This window comes from Hyposmocoma kahamanoa, unplaced genomic scaffold (genome assembly GCF_003589595.1).
Source record: "Hyposmocoma kahamanoa isolate Upper Pololo Valley unplaced genomic scaffold, ASM358959v1 94, whole genome shotgun sequence".
Classification (NCBI taxonomy): domain Eukaryota; kingdom Metazoa; phylum Arthropoda; class Insecta; order Lepidoptera; family Cosmopterigidae; genus Hyposmocoma; species Hyposmocoma kahamanoa.
The window spans coordinates 3,362,518-3,381,049 of NW_020654878.1; the positions used below are offsets into that span (position 1 = coordinate 3,362,518).

Here is an 18,532-nt window from a genome sequence, read left to right on the forward strand (position 1 = left end):
GCAGTGCCCCTCAGATCTGCGATTTAAAGCCCTGAGTGGCACTGCAACTGTTACAGACAGGCGTGTCGCTTACCACACCGGGCGCACAAGGTGTCCGTCATATCATAAAAAAAGACGAGCCAAAAAACCAGGTCGCGCGTTTTCCGGAGAATTCTCGCGCAGTCTCGAAAATTCCCGCACTTACAATATTGTATGTTATACAATTCAACAAGATCATTATGCCATGTACAATTTCGTTACAAATATTAGCGTCCAGTCCCTTCTGCGGCAATCTAAATTGAGTCTAAGCGTCTCCTTAATATTGTATAACAATACCAATTGTTTAAGTTGAATTTGATTTGTTTTTTTTTATAGTGATGTTAATTGAATAATCTCTTACTGTTAAGTTACTTAAGTTACTGTTAAGGCATCATCATTTGAATAAAAAAAAATAAGTTACAAATATTAACGTCGTTTATTTATTGCGTCTTTCCCCACCACGTTGATTACCCTGGTACTTATTTTTAAATTTCTTATTTTGATTTATCTTGTATGTTTTCTTAGATTTATCAATATCGGTCCGGGCACTTTTCTTAAATCTGTTATCTTTATTTCTGTTATTATTTTTAAATTTATCTTGATTTCCCTTGTTATTTTTATTAAATTTTCTACCTACATGGTTCTGTTTGTTAAATTTCTTATCTTGACTATTCTGATACTTTTTCTTTGTTTTTTTATCTAGTCTCATTTTCTTGAATCCCCGTGGATTGTTTGTGTTGTCGTCGTCACTTTTTCGCTTTCTTGGGTTTTCTGTGAACAGGTCGTGTTCTGGCTCGGCGCCGACTTCCTTTCTATAATATTCCGCGTCGTCGTCCTCTTGGTCATTGTCTTCAACTGTATGCTGTGATTCTGCCGCAGCAAGTTCCATCAACCTTAAAACAGACAAATCTTAATGAAGATGAATTTGGTTTTTTAGTTTAGTTTTTGCAGTGACTATTTCTTTTTGGCCTCGAGGATTTGGAATTCCGATTTAAGATTAGGTAGGATTCAAATCATTATGTAATATAAATCGCCATCTCACTATTGGACACAGTTACTCTTACGACAGGGTCAAGACCGTAATCCGCAACTGTGGCTCAATGCGGGTTGGGAAGTTCCATGGAAGTTCACATGTTTTCCACCGGCTCATCACGATGTTTTCCTTTATCGTTAACGAGATGTATTGCTCCTAAACATTAACAAATGTATGTAACTTATTAAAGTCATAGGTATACGTTGCCACAGAATCGAACTATCGGCCTCTCATTTGAGAAGTAATCATTTTCCTACTGGGCTGTATGTGAACTAATTACCAAAGAGTTCCTTATACTTAATGAGTATAGGGTCATCAGCTCATAAGACCCTTGCAGGCTGATTTTAATTCAAAACCGAATCAATCCGATCGGGTAGCCCAACCGAGTCTCGCAATCAGGGGCCTTACCATGACCTCTTATTGCGATTCAACTTTGAACCTAAACAAGTCCGGTTCGCTTATTCGTACCGTGACGTCCTAAAAACGATCATGTCAAAAGCATTTACGCCAAGACCAAACCAAATCCTAAATAGATTCGTAACTCCTTTGAAATCTTTAACATTCATTCATTTTTCGTACCATGACGTGCTATTTGACATTAGTTGATACGATGTTGGTTCGCAGTAATGTAATAAAATTCCGTTCAAAAAAAGTTTTATTCTATTTCCTTAATGGTGGTGACTAGGCTTGGGCCAGTGACAGGGGGGTCTACTCTCGATCTACGTCCGAAACAATTACTGCCAAATAAGCAATACTTGACCAAATGAAAAGACGCGTGATGCGAATGAAGCTTTATACTAGCTCATGGTACGAATTTTAACGATTCAATTTAGGATCCTAAATTGAACTGCTTCGTTAATGAAGTTTTAGTAAAGTTCATGGTAAGGCCCCAGATGGGTTTCCGAGCGAGAAGATGAACCTAATTCCTACTATGTGTAGTATTCTTGAACTCTACTCAATGGTCAAGTCAGGACTTGAGTATGATTCAAAGCACTAGAAATCATACTCAAGTCCTTGCCATTAGGGTCGTATTTCCAGTGCTTGAAATCATACTCAAGTCCTGACTTGAGCATTGAGTGGAGTTCTGGAATACGACCCTATATCTTTCTAATTTGTGAGTTAAATCAACTATTGTTCCGATTTGAAATGTCAAAAGTTTCCGATCGGCCAGTTGTGAATTGCAATTATTCGCCTCGACTCGGAAGAGACGCAGTTTCCGATCGGGAGAGACAATCAAAATGAAGCTGCTGGTGGCTAACGCGGGTAGTATTTTTCCTTTCCTATACATACACATTATCTCCAAATTCATGCTTTCGTCTGGCTTTCTGGGTTCATGTTATTATTTAAATAATAGGGGTTAAAGTATGAAATTGCCGATTTGTACTGAAAATCTAAATTGTTTATTTTTTAAATTTTTAACAAATTTATTTAATCAAAATAGTTGCCATTATTATCTATACATTGCTGCCATCTAATGGGAAGGTTATTAATGCCTTTGCGATAGAACTCCGACGATCTAGACTGCACAAACTGTGTGAAAGCATTTTGTACTGCCTCCTGGGAAGAAAACTTCTTGTCACGTAGATAATTGTCCAAATCACGAAAAAAATGGTAGTCCGTTGGAGCAAGGTCTGGTGAATACGGAGGATGACGAATGGTTTCTAACTGCAGTTCCTGAAGGGTCAAAATGGTTTCTCGTGCTGTGTGAGGTCTCGCGTTGTCGTGGAGCAATAATGGTGAAGATCGATTCATGAGTCGGGGCTGTTTTACTGCTAGTTTTGTCAACATGGTTCGGAGTTCGGCACAATAGACATCTGCCGTTATTGCTTGACCAGATCGGAGAAAACTATAGTGAATAACACCATGCTGAGACCACCAAACAGTTACCATTACCTTTTTATTGGTAAGTTTTGCTTTAGGACACTGTTGTGGCATTTGACCTGGGGTCAGCCATTGCATTTTTCTTTTCCGGTTATCATAAAGAATCCACTTTTCATCACATGTTACAATTCGATCCAATATTCCTTCATTTCTGTACCGGTTCAACAAGGCAACACAAGTTTCAACACGCGTTTCTTTCTGCAGATCAGTCAAATCATGAGGCACCCATTTTTCGTATTTTTTTATTTTATTGATTTGACGCAAGTGAGTCAATATTGTGGGTAAGGTAACGTTAAACCATGCCGCTAATTCCTGGGTAGTTTGACTAGGATCGGCTTCCACTATCTCTCTTAATTCATCGTTATTCACCTGTGTGGGCGGTCTTCCTCGTGGCTCGTTCTTTAAGTCGAAATTTCCATCACGAAAGCGTTTAAACCAAAATCGCACGGTGCGTTCATTAGTAGACCCCTCTCCAAACGCAGCATTGATATTGCGGGCTGTTTCTGCCGCGTTAGTTCCGCGTCGGAACTCGTATTCAAAAATCACTCGAATTTTCGCAGTATCCATCTTTCTTGTCTAAATTGAATAACAAAAACAATTGAAAGTCGATATTCAAATGCTTCAAATTAAAAAAAAAAAATCACAGAAACCATTTGAAAAAAGTTTCATTCGAAAACCTCAAACCATGAAGATTCTATGAAAATTCAAAGAACCTATTGCAATAAAACGGCAATTTCATACTTTAACCCCTAATATGTTTTGAAGTTAATACACTGATTTATGAAATATATTTCAGGACTGAAAAATTATCTAAACATTGTATGGCAAACAAAAAGAGATACCAGCGTTATCCGTTATTTAACGACGCACCTCTTTCTGGAAGTACAAAGCAAAATGTACGTAGTGATTAGACCGTGCTAACTACCTGAAGTGCACAAAATTATTAAAATCTACATAAATACCCATTGACATACAAATAAATGGACGACGGGTCTAATACAAAAACCACGAAAAAAATGTCCCAAGTCAACCTATTTAAACGTAGTGATATGTAAAGGAATATGAAAAAGCTAAAACGTTGAATTTAAATTGTAATGTCATCGCAGTACTGTCTACTTTTGCTTGCTTCGCTGTCAGTCGAACAAACGAAGACTAAAGCGTGAATGACGCTCTGTATACGATTTTAACGCCCTATAAGTTCGGTCACTTTTTACCGCGGACCCGACGTCCATATAATTGTAAGTCAATGTAAATACCAGTCAATTTAACCGCTCACGCTTGAATTACCTTTGAGCTTCTGTTTGTTCTTTCTTCTTTTTGATGCCCTCCAATGCCTTCTGCTTCAGCTCTTCCTTCTCACGTTCTTTGCGTTTGATGTTCTCATCTTGTTGTGCCTTACGTTTCTCTTTTAGACGCCTGTGAATAAAACATTACACATTGTATTGAAGTTTATTATTGGTATAGCCACTTCTGGGCTTAGTCTAAACTAGCCACCCTTTAAATTTTATTAGTATTTCCACTCTTTCTGTCAAAACTAGAAAGTCAATCTAACATTCAGCATACAATGAGAAATCTTGTACATTGTCTTAACTTCTTCCTGAACCTCATTTTTTAAGTCCTGCACTAGGGAAACCCTGTGTCGCGAGTGCCATGGACACACGTAGTCAACCACAAATTACACCCAAACTTACGAGAGAAATAAATGTAGGCCATACAAATATTTCTCCCGGCCCCGGAATCGAATCCGGGACCTCTGCATGGCAGACCAGCATGGTAACCGTTCGGTCCCAGAGGCAGTTTCAAATTAAACATCTAGTGGTGTCCGAAAACCACAGGATTTGACATTTCGCTCTAAATGTCAATTTGGTTATGATGGTTGACGGATAGCTCCACGCCTTAAGCCGGAGTTACATTTATCCGATGTATCGTGTCATGACGCGTCAGAATGGTATGGGTGTTATAATTTTTTAATATGGTTACATTTATATTACAATCTGACGTGACCGCTTGTGTTGTGTGTATGAAACCGATACCGTTCTGACACATCACGACACGATACGTCAGACGACAAATGTCAATCCGGCTTTAGTAGTCTCTTATGACTTCCGATGTGTGTTCCCGTGTATTAAAATCTTTTGTTCCTGACGCCGGGAACTCCATTTTACGTGAATCATAAGCGGAGGCACCACCTGGCATTGCGAAAATAATTCAACTTCGAAAGGCATACATCGTTTAACTACCTCTGTGGCCGAACGGTTACCATGCCGGATTGCCACGCAGAGGTCCCAGGTTCGATTCCCGGGCCGGAAGAAATATTTGTATGACCTACATTTGTTTCTCTCGTGAGTTTGGGTGTAAATTGTGCTTGTCTATATGTGTGTCCATGGCACCCGCGACACAGGGTTTCCCTAGTGCGGGGCTATATTGAGTGTGTGTGTTATTATTATTATTATTATTATCGTAACCAAAATTCGTACCGCTTTTCTTGTCTCTTCTTTTTGATAAGAGCTTTCTCTTCTTCTGTTTTCTCAACTAATTCATGGAACAGCACTTCGCCGTCCATCAAACCGTCTTCCACCTGAAACATTTTTATTTAACACACGAATGCATCTAAAAGTCTTAATTAATTATATTTTACTGTATATTATTCATTATTGTCCTTTATTATAAATTGGTTTTAATTAATTGTTGTTCATTTTCAATAATAATAATTATTATTCCGTACCTGAGAAGCATTTCACTGTAAGCGCCATTTTTGTAATTTTACGAGGGAAGCGAGTTTATTGGGTAGCTCGAAATGTTATTAAAACTCAATTAGTTTTATTTCAAGCCATTCTAAATATTGTACATGCTGCATTTCGATACAAAATCGCGTCCCCTGTAAAATTACAAAAATAGCACTTATAGTGTAATGCTTCTCAGGTACGGATTTAGTTATAATATTATGTTATGTGATTGATTACGATATGGAATGCTACACTATTGTATTAAGATGGTCCTGTAAAAATAGATGTATGTATCAAATATTCTATATGATTATATATTAATAATATTAATATATTCCGCTATACACGATCGAACGCGCACATCACTTACACAGGATTTAAATTTTTATTGAATTGATATTCAATTATTTTTTATGTTAAATTACTCCACTAGTTTGTTATAATTATTAACACAAAGATCGAACAATCAGAATGAATGTATTGATTGATTGAATTGACATGAATTTTTCTATGTAAACACATATTAATAACGGAATTATATGTGTTTGCGTAGAAAAATTCATGAGGTTCGCTGGTTCCGTGACTTAGTGACAGTATGCTAGAAGACGTCGTTGACGTTGACGTAAACAACAACTTTTGCTCCATAACTTTTAATAATTTATCAGATTTTACCTTCGTACAAAAATAAAAAATTAATAAACTCTGTGGAGTAACAAAAGCGTGTCTTATTCCAGCGTGATCATAGTCGAGTTTTTGAAATTTGACTAGCCACAAAAAGTCGCAAAAAACTAGATTTCATGGTCCGCCGTCCAAAAGTTATAAGAGTGTTTAACTGTCCACACTGGAATAAGCTTATTCCAGCGGCACCATTTCTCAATCTCGAGAACCACAACACCTAGCTTAGATATGATTACACTAAAAAAGAGTCGTGATTTAATCGGTTCTAGTGGTAAAAAACTAATTTTAGTCCTTACGCCGTTTTGAAGTTATGGTTTATTATATTTATAACTGCCTCCGTGGCCGAACGGTTACCACGCCGAACTGCCACGCAGAGGTCCCAGGTTCGATTCCCGGGTCGGGAGAAATATTTGTATGGCCTACATTTATTTCTCTCGTGAGTTTGGGTGTAATTTGTGGTTTTCTATGTGTGTGTCCATGGCACCTGCGACACAGGGTTTTCCCTAGTGCGGGGTTATGTTGAGTGTGTGCGTTAAAGAATGAAGTCAAAAAAAAAAAAAAAAAAAATTTATTTGTATTAGTAACAAAAACTTAAAAGTTTATTTTTGATAAATTTAGTATGTTTTGTAAAAGTAATGGAACAAAGTTTGTCGTTTATAATGTTAGTAATATAATAATGCGATGTTGGTAATATTTTTTTATTTTTGTAATATCAATATTTATCGGGCAAACGTTACTGACCAAGGCCAGCTAGAAATACTCTAGAGTTCAGAGGTCAATGCACTATGCGAGTTTGTGCACTCCGACATTTGTTCAGACTTCGAGATTGAGGTCATACAAATCTAGAGAACTCGGACCGACTTCAGATGTCGCTTGTGCACTAAGACCGATTCGGAACCAAAAAATACGAATATCGCTTGTACACCTAGAGTTAAAATGATTTCTGTGATATTTAGGACCGTCATTTGTCGGTTTCAGAGCTACGAATCGGAAGTATGCAAACCATCGAGTATATAACCAGATATAGAGACGAAATAAGGGCCATATATTCCTGGTAACACATTAGTGATACAGCTCTTATAAATATCAGCTCTCGTTTGCACTGAAATATAGACAGGCCAACTACTGACCTGTGTGTACGTCTCCGTATATTCCGAAAAATATTCTGTATTTATTGTAATAAAGATAATTCGGTGGTGTGGAAAAAGAAGCAAAACATCTAATTACAAAACAAACGGAATCACATTTCATCGGTAATTAAATATGAAATTTTGCAATTTTCGTCCAATAGCATAGCTCAAGTTAACTGGTCGATTTGAAGCGAAACAGTTGACGACGCCCATTGACGACACCCGTCAATTGTTTCGAACTCGGACTAGCCAATCGGAGCGCAGTTGTTACAGAATGATATGGCAGAATAGTTTTCAAACAAATAAAATGACATTTCGTCTCTATTCCTGGTTATATACTCGATGATGCAAACGCTTCAAATACGTAAATTTAACTATCGCGTATGCTTTAAGATTTTAATTTAAACCTTATAAGTATATAATTTAGATCTAAATAAAAATCTTAACGCAAACGAGGTATTCACTACAACTATACACATGAGAGAATAAAAAAAGTAACGAAAATGGACACTCTCCCTAGCTTTAGATACCGCACCGCACCCCGCACATTGACGGTCACATTGACTGAACGACAACAAAGCTGTCGGCGAGCCGTTTTCCCGCTAACACGGCTTTGATATTTGAATATAGTTTTCATTTGTCTATATAACATCATTACACGTTACTATTTATAATGGTCGTGAATTGTGCTGTATACGGCTGTTTGTCATCATCAATACGGGATAAAGAGAGAAGTTTCTTTCGTTTTCCGATAGATGAAAATAACTTATGTCTGAGACTCATTCAGTTATTATTTTCTTCATTTATTTAATGCAGAGTAATATATAATACAGATATATAATGAGACGCCATAAGTGACCTAGTAGATAAGGGTCTACGAATTTTCAATTTGTGATGCCGAAAAATGTTATGTAGTGAATATGCCTAATTATTAACTAGGTAACCTTGGACACGCAATTCCAAACATCTTGGTTACCCTATTTAAAAATACCTGTCCAAAATATATAATTTTAAGTGATTTTAATATATTTTTAAATAAATCTTCAATATTATTCTTCATTATATATGAGTTAATGAAAAATATAATATTGTATCGATATAAATACCCAATGAACACACATTTGCGCCTGTGCAGATAGCGCCTAACTGTTTGTAGTAGTAGGTAAATAACTTTCGATCGTTATATGAACTGTCCGGGATGTGGTACACATTTCTCGCTATTGTCTACTTGCCATAAAGCCACAGACAAACATTTCTGAGCGAGTTTGACAAAACATTATCAAAAACATCTCACCTTAATCAACTGCATAGAAATCCTCGGGCCAAGTTCAGACAATCTTATAGCTGACTTGGATTCAGCTGCAGCGCCTCTCGACGCAAGACTCTGAGGTAACACCACTTGTGCGTTTGGATCGTCTTCGAACTCGCTTTCTGACAGTAATCCAGCCCTGAGATGGTAGAATAAATTAGTTCATCCGGTCTAAGCAGACGGGTTTTTTGGTCGAAACATTTACCAATGGCACTTGAGCAACTTGTCTACCTTTTGCACTAAACCTTTATGCAATTCACTTTGATTTAAACTTTCACGAATTTCTCACATTTGATTTTTAGTTCGGGACTAATAACCATAATTTCAGCCGAGAAGACGGTTTCAAGCTTTCATCGTCGTGGGATCCAGTCATCAGCAAATGTAAGCGACATCAAGTATCGCCCGACAAGTCGCCGGATGTCGTGAGTGCTGGGTATCGGTCTAGTGTCAACCCTAGTGCACAAATAAGTAATGAAAACCAAACGCGTGTAGTTAGAAAAATTCGAAGATGCTGACATCCGCCTCTTCAGTCAGTTTGAGACCATAGACGTTGCAATACGTCCGAAACGTCGAGGTAATTAAAATATATCTTATACATGATTAAATCCCAAACTAAAAATCAAATAATTTATGCAATTTAAAAAAATATAATAACTAAGCAATATAATTAAATTAATTATGTTTAATAAAAAACACTTACTTGTCAAAGAATTCAGATATATCTTTACACTTGTTTAAATTAGGTATTTTGCCTTGCACCATCTGAAACAAACGTTTGTTTATTACTAAAATTTCAATTGTAAATAGATTCAATTAAACATAGTGTTCAATTTACGGATACATGAATCGTGATTCATTGGTAAAAATAAAAGTACTGGATTTACTATTATAGTCTGTTCTAATCCATTTTGAACAAAAACTAAACAAAACCGTTTGGTAAAATTTCTAAAGCAATCGCGCAATAAATCGAATGAGTAACACTTTCACATATATTTTAAAGATTACGACTTGATATATCATCACTTTTTCCAACAATATCCATTTGAATAGCATTGTTAAATCGTATTTGAAAAATGGTAGTCCCAAAGTGAGGTTATTTTTCATCTATACGTCTATGACTAGTCTATGGTTGCATAGTGCTGTACGAAAAAAAACATACGGTTAATTCAATTAGTTTTTGTAATCGATTAGTAAATCGATTATTTCAATCGCAATCGAACGAGTATCTAAGTGTAACGATTTGAAGGAGGAATTAAAATTTCAAATTTCGGGAAATTTAAATATTAGGGACTAGGGAAACCCTGTGTCACGAATGCCATGGACACACACATAGACAACCACAAATTACACCCAAACTCGCGAGATAAATAAATGTAGGCCATACAAATATTTCTCCCGGCCCGGGAATCGAACCTGGGACCTCTGCGTGGCAGTCCGGCATGGTAACCGTTCGACTACGGAGGCAGTTAAGTTATAGTTAAGCTTATATAACAAATCGATTCATTCAATTAATTAATCGATTTGTAGTTGGCGTTACAATTGGCCGTCACGAAACCGTCTATGGTCGGGTCAGTGACTTGTTTGTTTACATTTTGTTCAAAATGGATTGAAACGAAGTATATATTACTACATTATTTATTACAGACGAACCAGTTCGTGTAAAAAGTTCAACGTCTTCACATGCCGTCGTCCTCATAAGTGATACTTGAATCTCAGTCTGTAGTTCAGACTAGAGATGTGTGGCGATCGTAAACTCGTTGTTTTTTTTGTTTTGATTTTTTTTTCGCACTTGAAAATTATACGCCACAACGAGTTTACGATCGTCTCACGTTCGGAGTTGAACCCAGATCTTTTCGATATTTAACCGAATCGTTCGATTGGATATCGTTCTCGAATCGAAGGGCGGTTGCTCGAGATATTCAGAACATTCGAATTAAATAACCAGAAATAGAGACCAAATAAGGGCCATATATTCCTGGTAACACATTAGCGATACAGCTCTTATAAATATCAACTCTCGTTTGCACTGAAATATAGACAGGCCAACTACTGACCTGTGTACGTCTCCGTATATTTCGAAAAATATTCTGTATTTATTGTAATAAAGATAACATCTTTAACAATGCCGTGCTGTTCTATTCGGTGGTGTGCGAAAAACAACAAAACATCTAATTACAAAACAAACGGAATCAATTAATTTTTTTATTTATTTATATTTTTTGTGAAATTACTCCACTAGTTTGTTATAATTATTAATACATTGGTTTTCAACGACTAAAAAGTCGTTGAAAACCAAGTACAAAGACACGACGCAAGCACATAGAAGAATTCGTGAGGTCCGTTGGTTCGTTCCGTGGCTTAGTTGGTATAGCGTCTGGCACGGTATGCAAGACGACGTCGGTTCGAATCCGACCGGATCGAAGGAATTTTTTCTGAGTGTTTTTCTGAGTGTTCGATCTTTGTATTAATAATTATAACAAACGGAATCAAATTTCATCGGTAATTAAATATGTAATTTTGCAATTAACGTCCATTATAGCAGAGCTCAAGTTAAATGGTCGATTTGAAGTGAAACAGTTGACGACACCCATTGACGTCACCCGTCAATTGTTTCGAATTCCGGCTGGCCAATCGGAGCGCAGTTGTCGCAGTAATGATATGGCAGAATAGTTTTCAAACAAATTAAATGACATTTCGTCTCTATTTCTGGTTATATACTCGATGCAATATCGTTATCAAACAGCGTTTACGGAATTAGTCGGTGAAATATATTATTATAAGAAAAATGAAAATCTAAAATATAGGAATGCATTAATCTTGTATTAAAATAAATTAATAAAATTGAACCAAACCCAGACTTTATTTAAAATAATAAGAGATTTCCATATTCATTCTTGCTTTGTAAACAATAGGACGTTCGGTAACTTTCATTCGATCACTGCGTTCTAATTAACGTCTCTGATCAGGTAAGGCTCTGAATCGATTCCCAGAGCAGGCCGAAACCACAGCGTTCTACTTGCTATAATCCTGACACACCAATATGACGACTTCGATGGCACTGTGGGCGCTGCCTTTGGACGAGGAAGTCCCACGTTAGATTAAATCAGAAACGCACAGTCATTTTCGCTCTTATTAGATTGATATAAAGATTCTTCTGGCGGCTTTATGCGATTCCGTATCGATAAGTATGGTGAGTTTATTAATGTTGTAATTACCTTCTTAGTGCCCTTATTAAGTCCAACTGGCGTAGTTCTGATGACGTAATGTCGCATGTCTATCAGTTTAGTCGCGGGGTTATAGTTCATAAGCACACAGCGACGGATGTTCTTTAGCTTCACCTGAAAATTTAAAAAAATCAAATCTGTGTTAACAATAAATAAATAAAGGCTTAATTCTATTGTGTTATTTCTTGGTGTGCAAAACGCTGTGGTAACCTAATAGTATGACTTATCTCCTCTCAAACAAAGGCTGTGGGTTCGAATCCGGCCTCGCGACTATACTTATATATATATATATGAAAAGAAGAATTAATAAGATTTTTTTTCCTGCAGACCAAAATGCAGGACACAATAATTACAATAACGGGTACGTAGTCCGTGGTACGTGCACAACAAAACAAAATTAAATTATGTAACAAAATCGACTCATCCGAAGAACCAGAGTCCGATGTGACTATACAACGAAAAGAGGATAAATACATAATCTCGTTATTCCAAATAAGTAATAATTAGTAATAATTTACTTTGAAAGTAATCATTTAATTTTCGGTAATCGAAAGCATCGTGAGGAAACTTGTACGCCGAAGAAGGTTCATAACTCTCGGAAAATGTGTGAAGTCCCTAACCGACATCGGACCAGCGTGGCGGATTATGGCCTAAGAAACCCGTGCCCAGCTGTGGGACGTATAAATGGGTCTATTTGCAACAGTCTGCATTGAAATGCCTCTGACTTAACATAAACACTGTAGACCTTTAATCTTGATCATTATGTGCGAACTATAGCTACTACTAATTTGTGAGAGTGATAATTGAGGGGAGGTAGAAGGTAAAAGAAAAAGAGGAAGACTAAAAATGGGGTATAATCAGTGGCGGATTTGTCCTAAGGCAACCCGTGCCCGGGCCTAGGACGGCCAATCGTGACAAAAAATTCACTGATGATAACAAAAAATAACTCAAAGTATCTAAATATTTTAACGGCTCACGCACATTATGGCGGGCCGCATTCCTAAATCGCTTTCGTACATTTCGTTTATAAAATTTAGATATGTCTACCAGTAAGTATATGAGTGCTGAGAAAGGTACGACTGGCACTGACTACATGGCCTGGGGCCTAGCACGGCCAAGACTGCAAATCCGTCACTGCGTATAGTGAACAAATAAAAAAGAAGATCAAAGTGAACAGCTATAAAGAGGTGGGTATGAACCGTGAGGAATGGAGAAGGCTACACCGACAAGAGTCTGGCTCTTAAATAGGATGATAGCTACTAAGTATAGCGGACTATAACCTAAACCCTCGCCTAAGACGAGGCCCATGTCCAGCAATGAGATGTAAAAATAGGTTCATGATGAATTTCTTGATGTATCCACTCATCATCTCCAACTTTTAAAATGTCACTCGCTTGTTTCTTAGTTAATGGCTACAATAGCTTTATAACAATAGCAGAATTGATTTTATTACGTGAATCGCGGATAGCCATCCATTATCCGCGATTGAATCGCAAATAACAGGTTACACAACATTGTTGTCATGGTGTTGCCACTTTCGTTGTTGGCCCGTGAGTCGAAGATTACAGAAGTTACATTTTTGTCTGCGAAATTTACATTTTACACGTTCTTTAATTAAAAATTCCAACTGTAAATCTTAAAAATAATTCCTAAAAATAAGTAAAGTAAGTATGCTCAAGAAAAATCAATAACCAGTAATTTATTGATTTGATCTTGTTAGCACCATAATTAATGTATCCACTTTACTTTTTTGCCTAATTTAGGTGTATTTGTAAACTATTTAGGATTTAAAATAACAAACAGTTGGATTGCCTCAAAAGTTGCGAAAATTGCCTCAAAAACAAAAATTACTTACGTATGACGCGAGAAAATCACAAGTTACGAAAATGTAAGAAATGTAATCATCTGGCAACACTACACAATATTCAATCGCTATCGTTATCATATTGTATGCAAAACTACAAAGCATCAGAATAACAGGTTTTTTGACAACAGTTTACAATAACGATTGTTGAAAAATCGCATAACAGCACAATTAATTGAAATAAAAAGCAACAAACACATAGAAAGATTCGTAAGAATTGCTGGTTCGTTCAGTGGCTTATTTGGCAGAATGTCTGACTCGGATTGCTTGATTCGAATATTGCTGGCTGGTTCGAATACAGCTGGATCGAAAGAAATTTTCTTAGTGTTTGTTATAATAATTATTGGAGTAGTTTCTCAAAAAAAAATTGCAGATCATAGTACTAAAACATTGTGACATGTAATAAACCTAAAAGTATAATAATTGACAAACAGCCGTTTTGCCATGTCTACTTAATAACAATTAACGCGGAAAGCCTCCTCCAAGTACTGTCATTACCCAATACCCATATACCCAACCAGTCTTTCTTAGCTACTTTGGTGATATCATCAGTCCATGTGTATCTTGGCTGTCGAACTATACCTATGTCTTCCTTTAGTAACATACTTACAGTGGTAATATTAATAGTAGGAAATATGTTCTGGAACATAGAGGCCATGAGCTTCATGTGCATGCCTTCGCCAGAGAAGCTGTTGAGAACGATGAGTGGCGCGTGCTGGAAAGCTCGCATTATCACGTATTGCTTGCGGAGAGAAGACACGACGTCGCGTGCGAGACTGTACTGTGAAGAAGGAAGGAAATATTTAACATCAAAAAAGTTTACTATACTGCAAATTAAATTGTCACTGACTCTGTTGGCAAACTCGCCTAATAACTATAACGCCTAAGGTTTCCTGGTCATAGAACCTGATATTTTGCAGTCATTAAATATTTTTGTGTGTTGAGATTTCTTCACGAGCTCTTAGCAAGATTATTCTTCGTAAAATGATGATCTTAACATGCTTAGTGTTAACGATATTAAAAAGACTTGTTATGAATCAATATGTTATTAAACAATATTGCTAGTTGCGGTGCAAGACAGTGTATGCAAATACCTATTTTTGTTAATTAATTTGTAAATAATTGACGAACTACAATTTATCAAAGCTACTCCAATTTCTAGTGATAACAAACAAATCAACTAGATGAAGATGGCGCTTATTGCACAGATTTTTGTGGATACTGCCAGTCATTACTTTATTTTGTTTCGGATTAGCGCCATCTACCCATACGATCACTCCATAATAAATGATCGGCAGTATGGGTTTCGTCCGAAACGATCAACGGGTGACCTTCTAGCGTACTTATCGCATATTTGGGGTGAGGCTATAGACAAACGTGGCGAGTCGTTGGCTGTTAGCCTCGATATAGCCAAAGCATTCGATCGGGTCTGGCACAAGGCTCTTCTCTCCAAGCTCCCGCGGCGTACGGTTTGCCAGCCCAGTTATGCAGCTGGATTGCCGATTTCCTTCGTGAGCGGAGAATTCGCGTCGTTTCTGACGGCAGCATTTCGAGGTTCGTGAATGTGAACGCCGGCGTACCGCAGGGATCCGTCCTATCTCCCACGCTTTTCCTACTGCATATCAATGATATGCTTCCACTTGGGAATATTCATTGTTATGCAGATGATAGCACTGTTCATGGGGGATATCACGGATTCCCCGCAGCTGGGCGCGCCGATACTGACAGAGAGCGATCTAATCTTGTCGGTGAGCTCAATAGGATATTGGACCTCATCTCTGCATGGGGATCTAGAAATCTTGTTGAGTTCAACGCCAAGAAAACACAGGTTTGCGCTTTAACAACAAAATTGTCGCCGTTCCTTCCCATGCCTTCTCTGATGAGCACAGCACTCTCACCTCAGAGCAGTTTTACCTTGCTCGGTATGGAAATCTGCTGTGATTTGAATCCAAGGAGCTACATCGAATCTGTGATCAAAACAGCCTCACGGAAACTCGGAGTCCTGAACAAGGTGCGACGTTTTTTCACGCCGGACCAGTTATGCCTGCTGTACAAAACACAGGTCCGGTCTTGCGTTGAGTATTGTTCGCACTTGTGGAACGGCTCCGCCAAGTACCTACTCGATGCCTTGGATAAATTACAGCGTCGTGCTACTCGAATTATAGGCGACGAAGAGGTCTCATCACGCCTTGAACCTCTGCAACTGCGTAGAGATGTTGCATCGCTTAGCGCCTTTTACCGCATGTACCATGGTGAGTGCTCTGAAGAGCTGTTCAACCTCATCCCTCCTTCCCCGTTCCTGCTCAGAAGCACGCGTGCTGGCCTTCGTAGTCACCGTTTCACTACCTGCCGAATTCCATCGCGTACTAAAAGGTTCGGTGGCTCCTTTCTCTGCCGCACGGTTGACAAATGGAACTCCCTTCCGGCACATGTCTTCCCTCCCTCTTATGATATGGGGTCCTTCAAACGAGGCGTGAAGAGGCATATTGTAGGCAGGCAGGGTGGAGGTGGCTAGTGCAGTGAGGATTTCATCGCTGCACTAGGTTCCTTCGCGTTTGGATACCACTTTCCACTTAACATCAGGTGGAGTGGAGTCATTTGCCTGTCATGTATAAAAAAAAAAAAAAAAAAAATACCAGCAAGTGTTAATTTATAAATTAGTTAAGGCACAATGCCATCGATTGAGTCATATATTTGTCAACTGACAACATAGATTTCATAATTTGAAGATGAAATAATTGATATCCACAGCCATTTACTTCTTCTTTTTGCTTAATGGTGCTACCCTTTAGATTTCGCTAATGTTAAGTTTTCCGCGTAGTCATTTTAAGGGCTTCTGTTGACTCTGCTATTCAGTGAGTATTGTGAGAACGCAATGTGATATAAAAAGTACTTTCTTATATTATAAATACTTCAAGGCTACTGATCAGCCAGCCCCATCTACGTATAAGATGGAATTTTGATTTTTTTCAGAGTTATGATCTGTAGTATAGAGATTAGCAGTTGTCTTGAGTTATGGATCCATGATTACAACATAAGGAATAAAAATACTGTACTAACATTATGTAGCCTGAAGGTAAGCGTAGGACCTCTGGGTAGCCGCGCCAGACGCATGTAGGTGCCCAGCTCTGTCTCGGTGAACAGCATCATGTGTGACACATGCAAGTACCCTGACACTGATACAAAGTCTTTTATAGTGTTCTTCTTACGCTCCTGAAAACAAATTGACCATATTTTATCATTCTTGAGGAGAAATTTCATGTATTTCAATTGTAATCTTATGTTGTAAAGCGCCGAACATGCGGTGACCAGTTCAAGAACTTTTGCAACTTTAGTTTGGTTGAGTTCACTTATTTGACAGTAATTGTTTTGGACGGATGTCAAATGGAAAGAGTATGTAAACCAGCTGCCCCTTTCTCAGCACTCATATACCTACTGGTAGACATATTTATATTATATAAATAAAATGTACGAAAGTGATTTAGGAAGAATATTGTTATACGATGCGGTGCAATGCAGCCCACCATATTGTGCGTAAGCATTTAAAATATTTAGGGACTTATTTCTTGTTGCCACCAGTTAATTTTTTGTCACGATTGGCCGCCCCAAAAATCCGGCCGCCCGGGAAGAGGGTGGCCTAAGGGTAAATCCGCCACTGCTAACATGTAAATGATTGTGAAATGACAAATGAAAAATTAGTTAAATGCTTAACTCAATGGACATAATGGAATGAATGTTGAAAATCAATCTGAAATATGTTTTTCATATCTGAACAAACACTCAGGATAGTAATGACGAAAGCTAGGGCGAATGGTGTGTAAAATCCTTGGAATATCCACGATATAGAGGTGGAACCCCAGCCCACGTCCGAAACTAACCTTCAATTGCGACGCGGTAAAAGGTTCCATAATCTTCCTGAAGTCCTTTGTAAGGTCGATGAGGTCCTTGCTACACTGCCCGCGATGTATAACGAACGAATGCGGCGCCTTCACCAAGTGCTCGGGCTCCAGAGCTTCTTTGCTCACTTTATTGCGTTTCACACACTTGCCTTTACGTTTACCCATGTTAAATTATCTTTTGGCCTATAATACAATATTTATTCTTGCAAATTATTTACTTTACTAATAAATATTTTGCATTTACGAGCAGTTTCACTTAGTTTCACTCACGAATTAAAAGTTGTCGCGAATGTAAATAAAACGTGAATTTTTAGGTTATAAAGATGCAGTGGTACTAGCGATGGACGAGCCGAGTTAACTCGAGTTACTCATATAACGACTCAACTCGAGTTACTTTTTCATGAACTCGAGCTAACTCGGTTGACCCGCCCCGCCCGCCGCCGAACCGAATCGCGTTCGTGTCGGTGATCTTCAGAGCACGCTCGAGTCGCGAGGGATGTGCGAGTTAGCAGTCATGTCAACTCGAGTTGAAACAAATACAACTCGTCTCATCGCCAAGTGGTACTATAAGAAGACGTACGAAGTCAGTGTGAACTCGATTGGATTTTGTGCTTCCTTGTCATTTACGATATTGTTAGAATGAGATAGATGTTATTATTGTGCTATTGTAGGCGAAAAGTTGTTCGCTGTTCACTCAACGGTGGTGGCACTTCATATCTTCACTTGTCTATTTGTATTCACTATTGGTTATTAACGTAGTGGTTAATATT

At 37.9% G+C, this 18,532-nt stretch overlaps 1 protein-coding gene across 1 annotated transcript; it reads right to left on the reverse strand.

Moving 5' to 3' along the window:
* Positions 1-454: 454 nt before the first annotated feature.
* On the reverse strand, positions 455-18,002 carry LOC113237955 (protein Peter pan). The gene is made up of 9 exons (XM_026474673.1): positions 17,742-18,002; positions 16,924-17,076; positions 14,474-14,644; positions 11,991-12,113; positions 9,476-9,537; positions 8,761-8,914; positions 5,410-5,510; positions 4,220-4,348; positions 455-911 (listed from the first exon to the last, which is right to left on the reverse strand). Exons 1-9 carry the CDS (start codon positions 17,925-17,927, stop codon positions 455-457), a joined length of 1,536 nt encoding a protein of 511 aa, XP_026330458.1. The 5' UTR covers positions 17,928-18,002.
* Between the last annotated feature and the right edge of the window lie 530 nt (positions 18,003-18,532).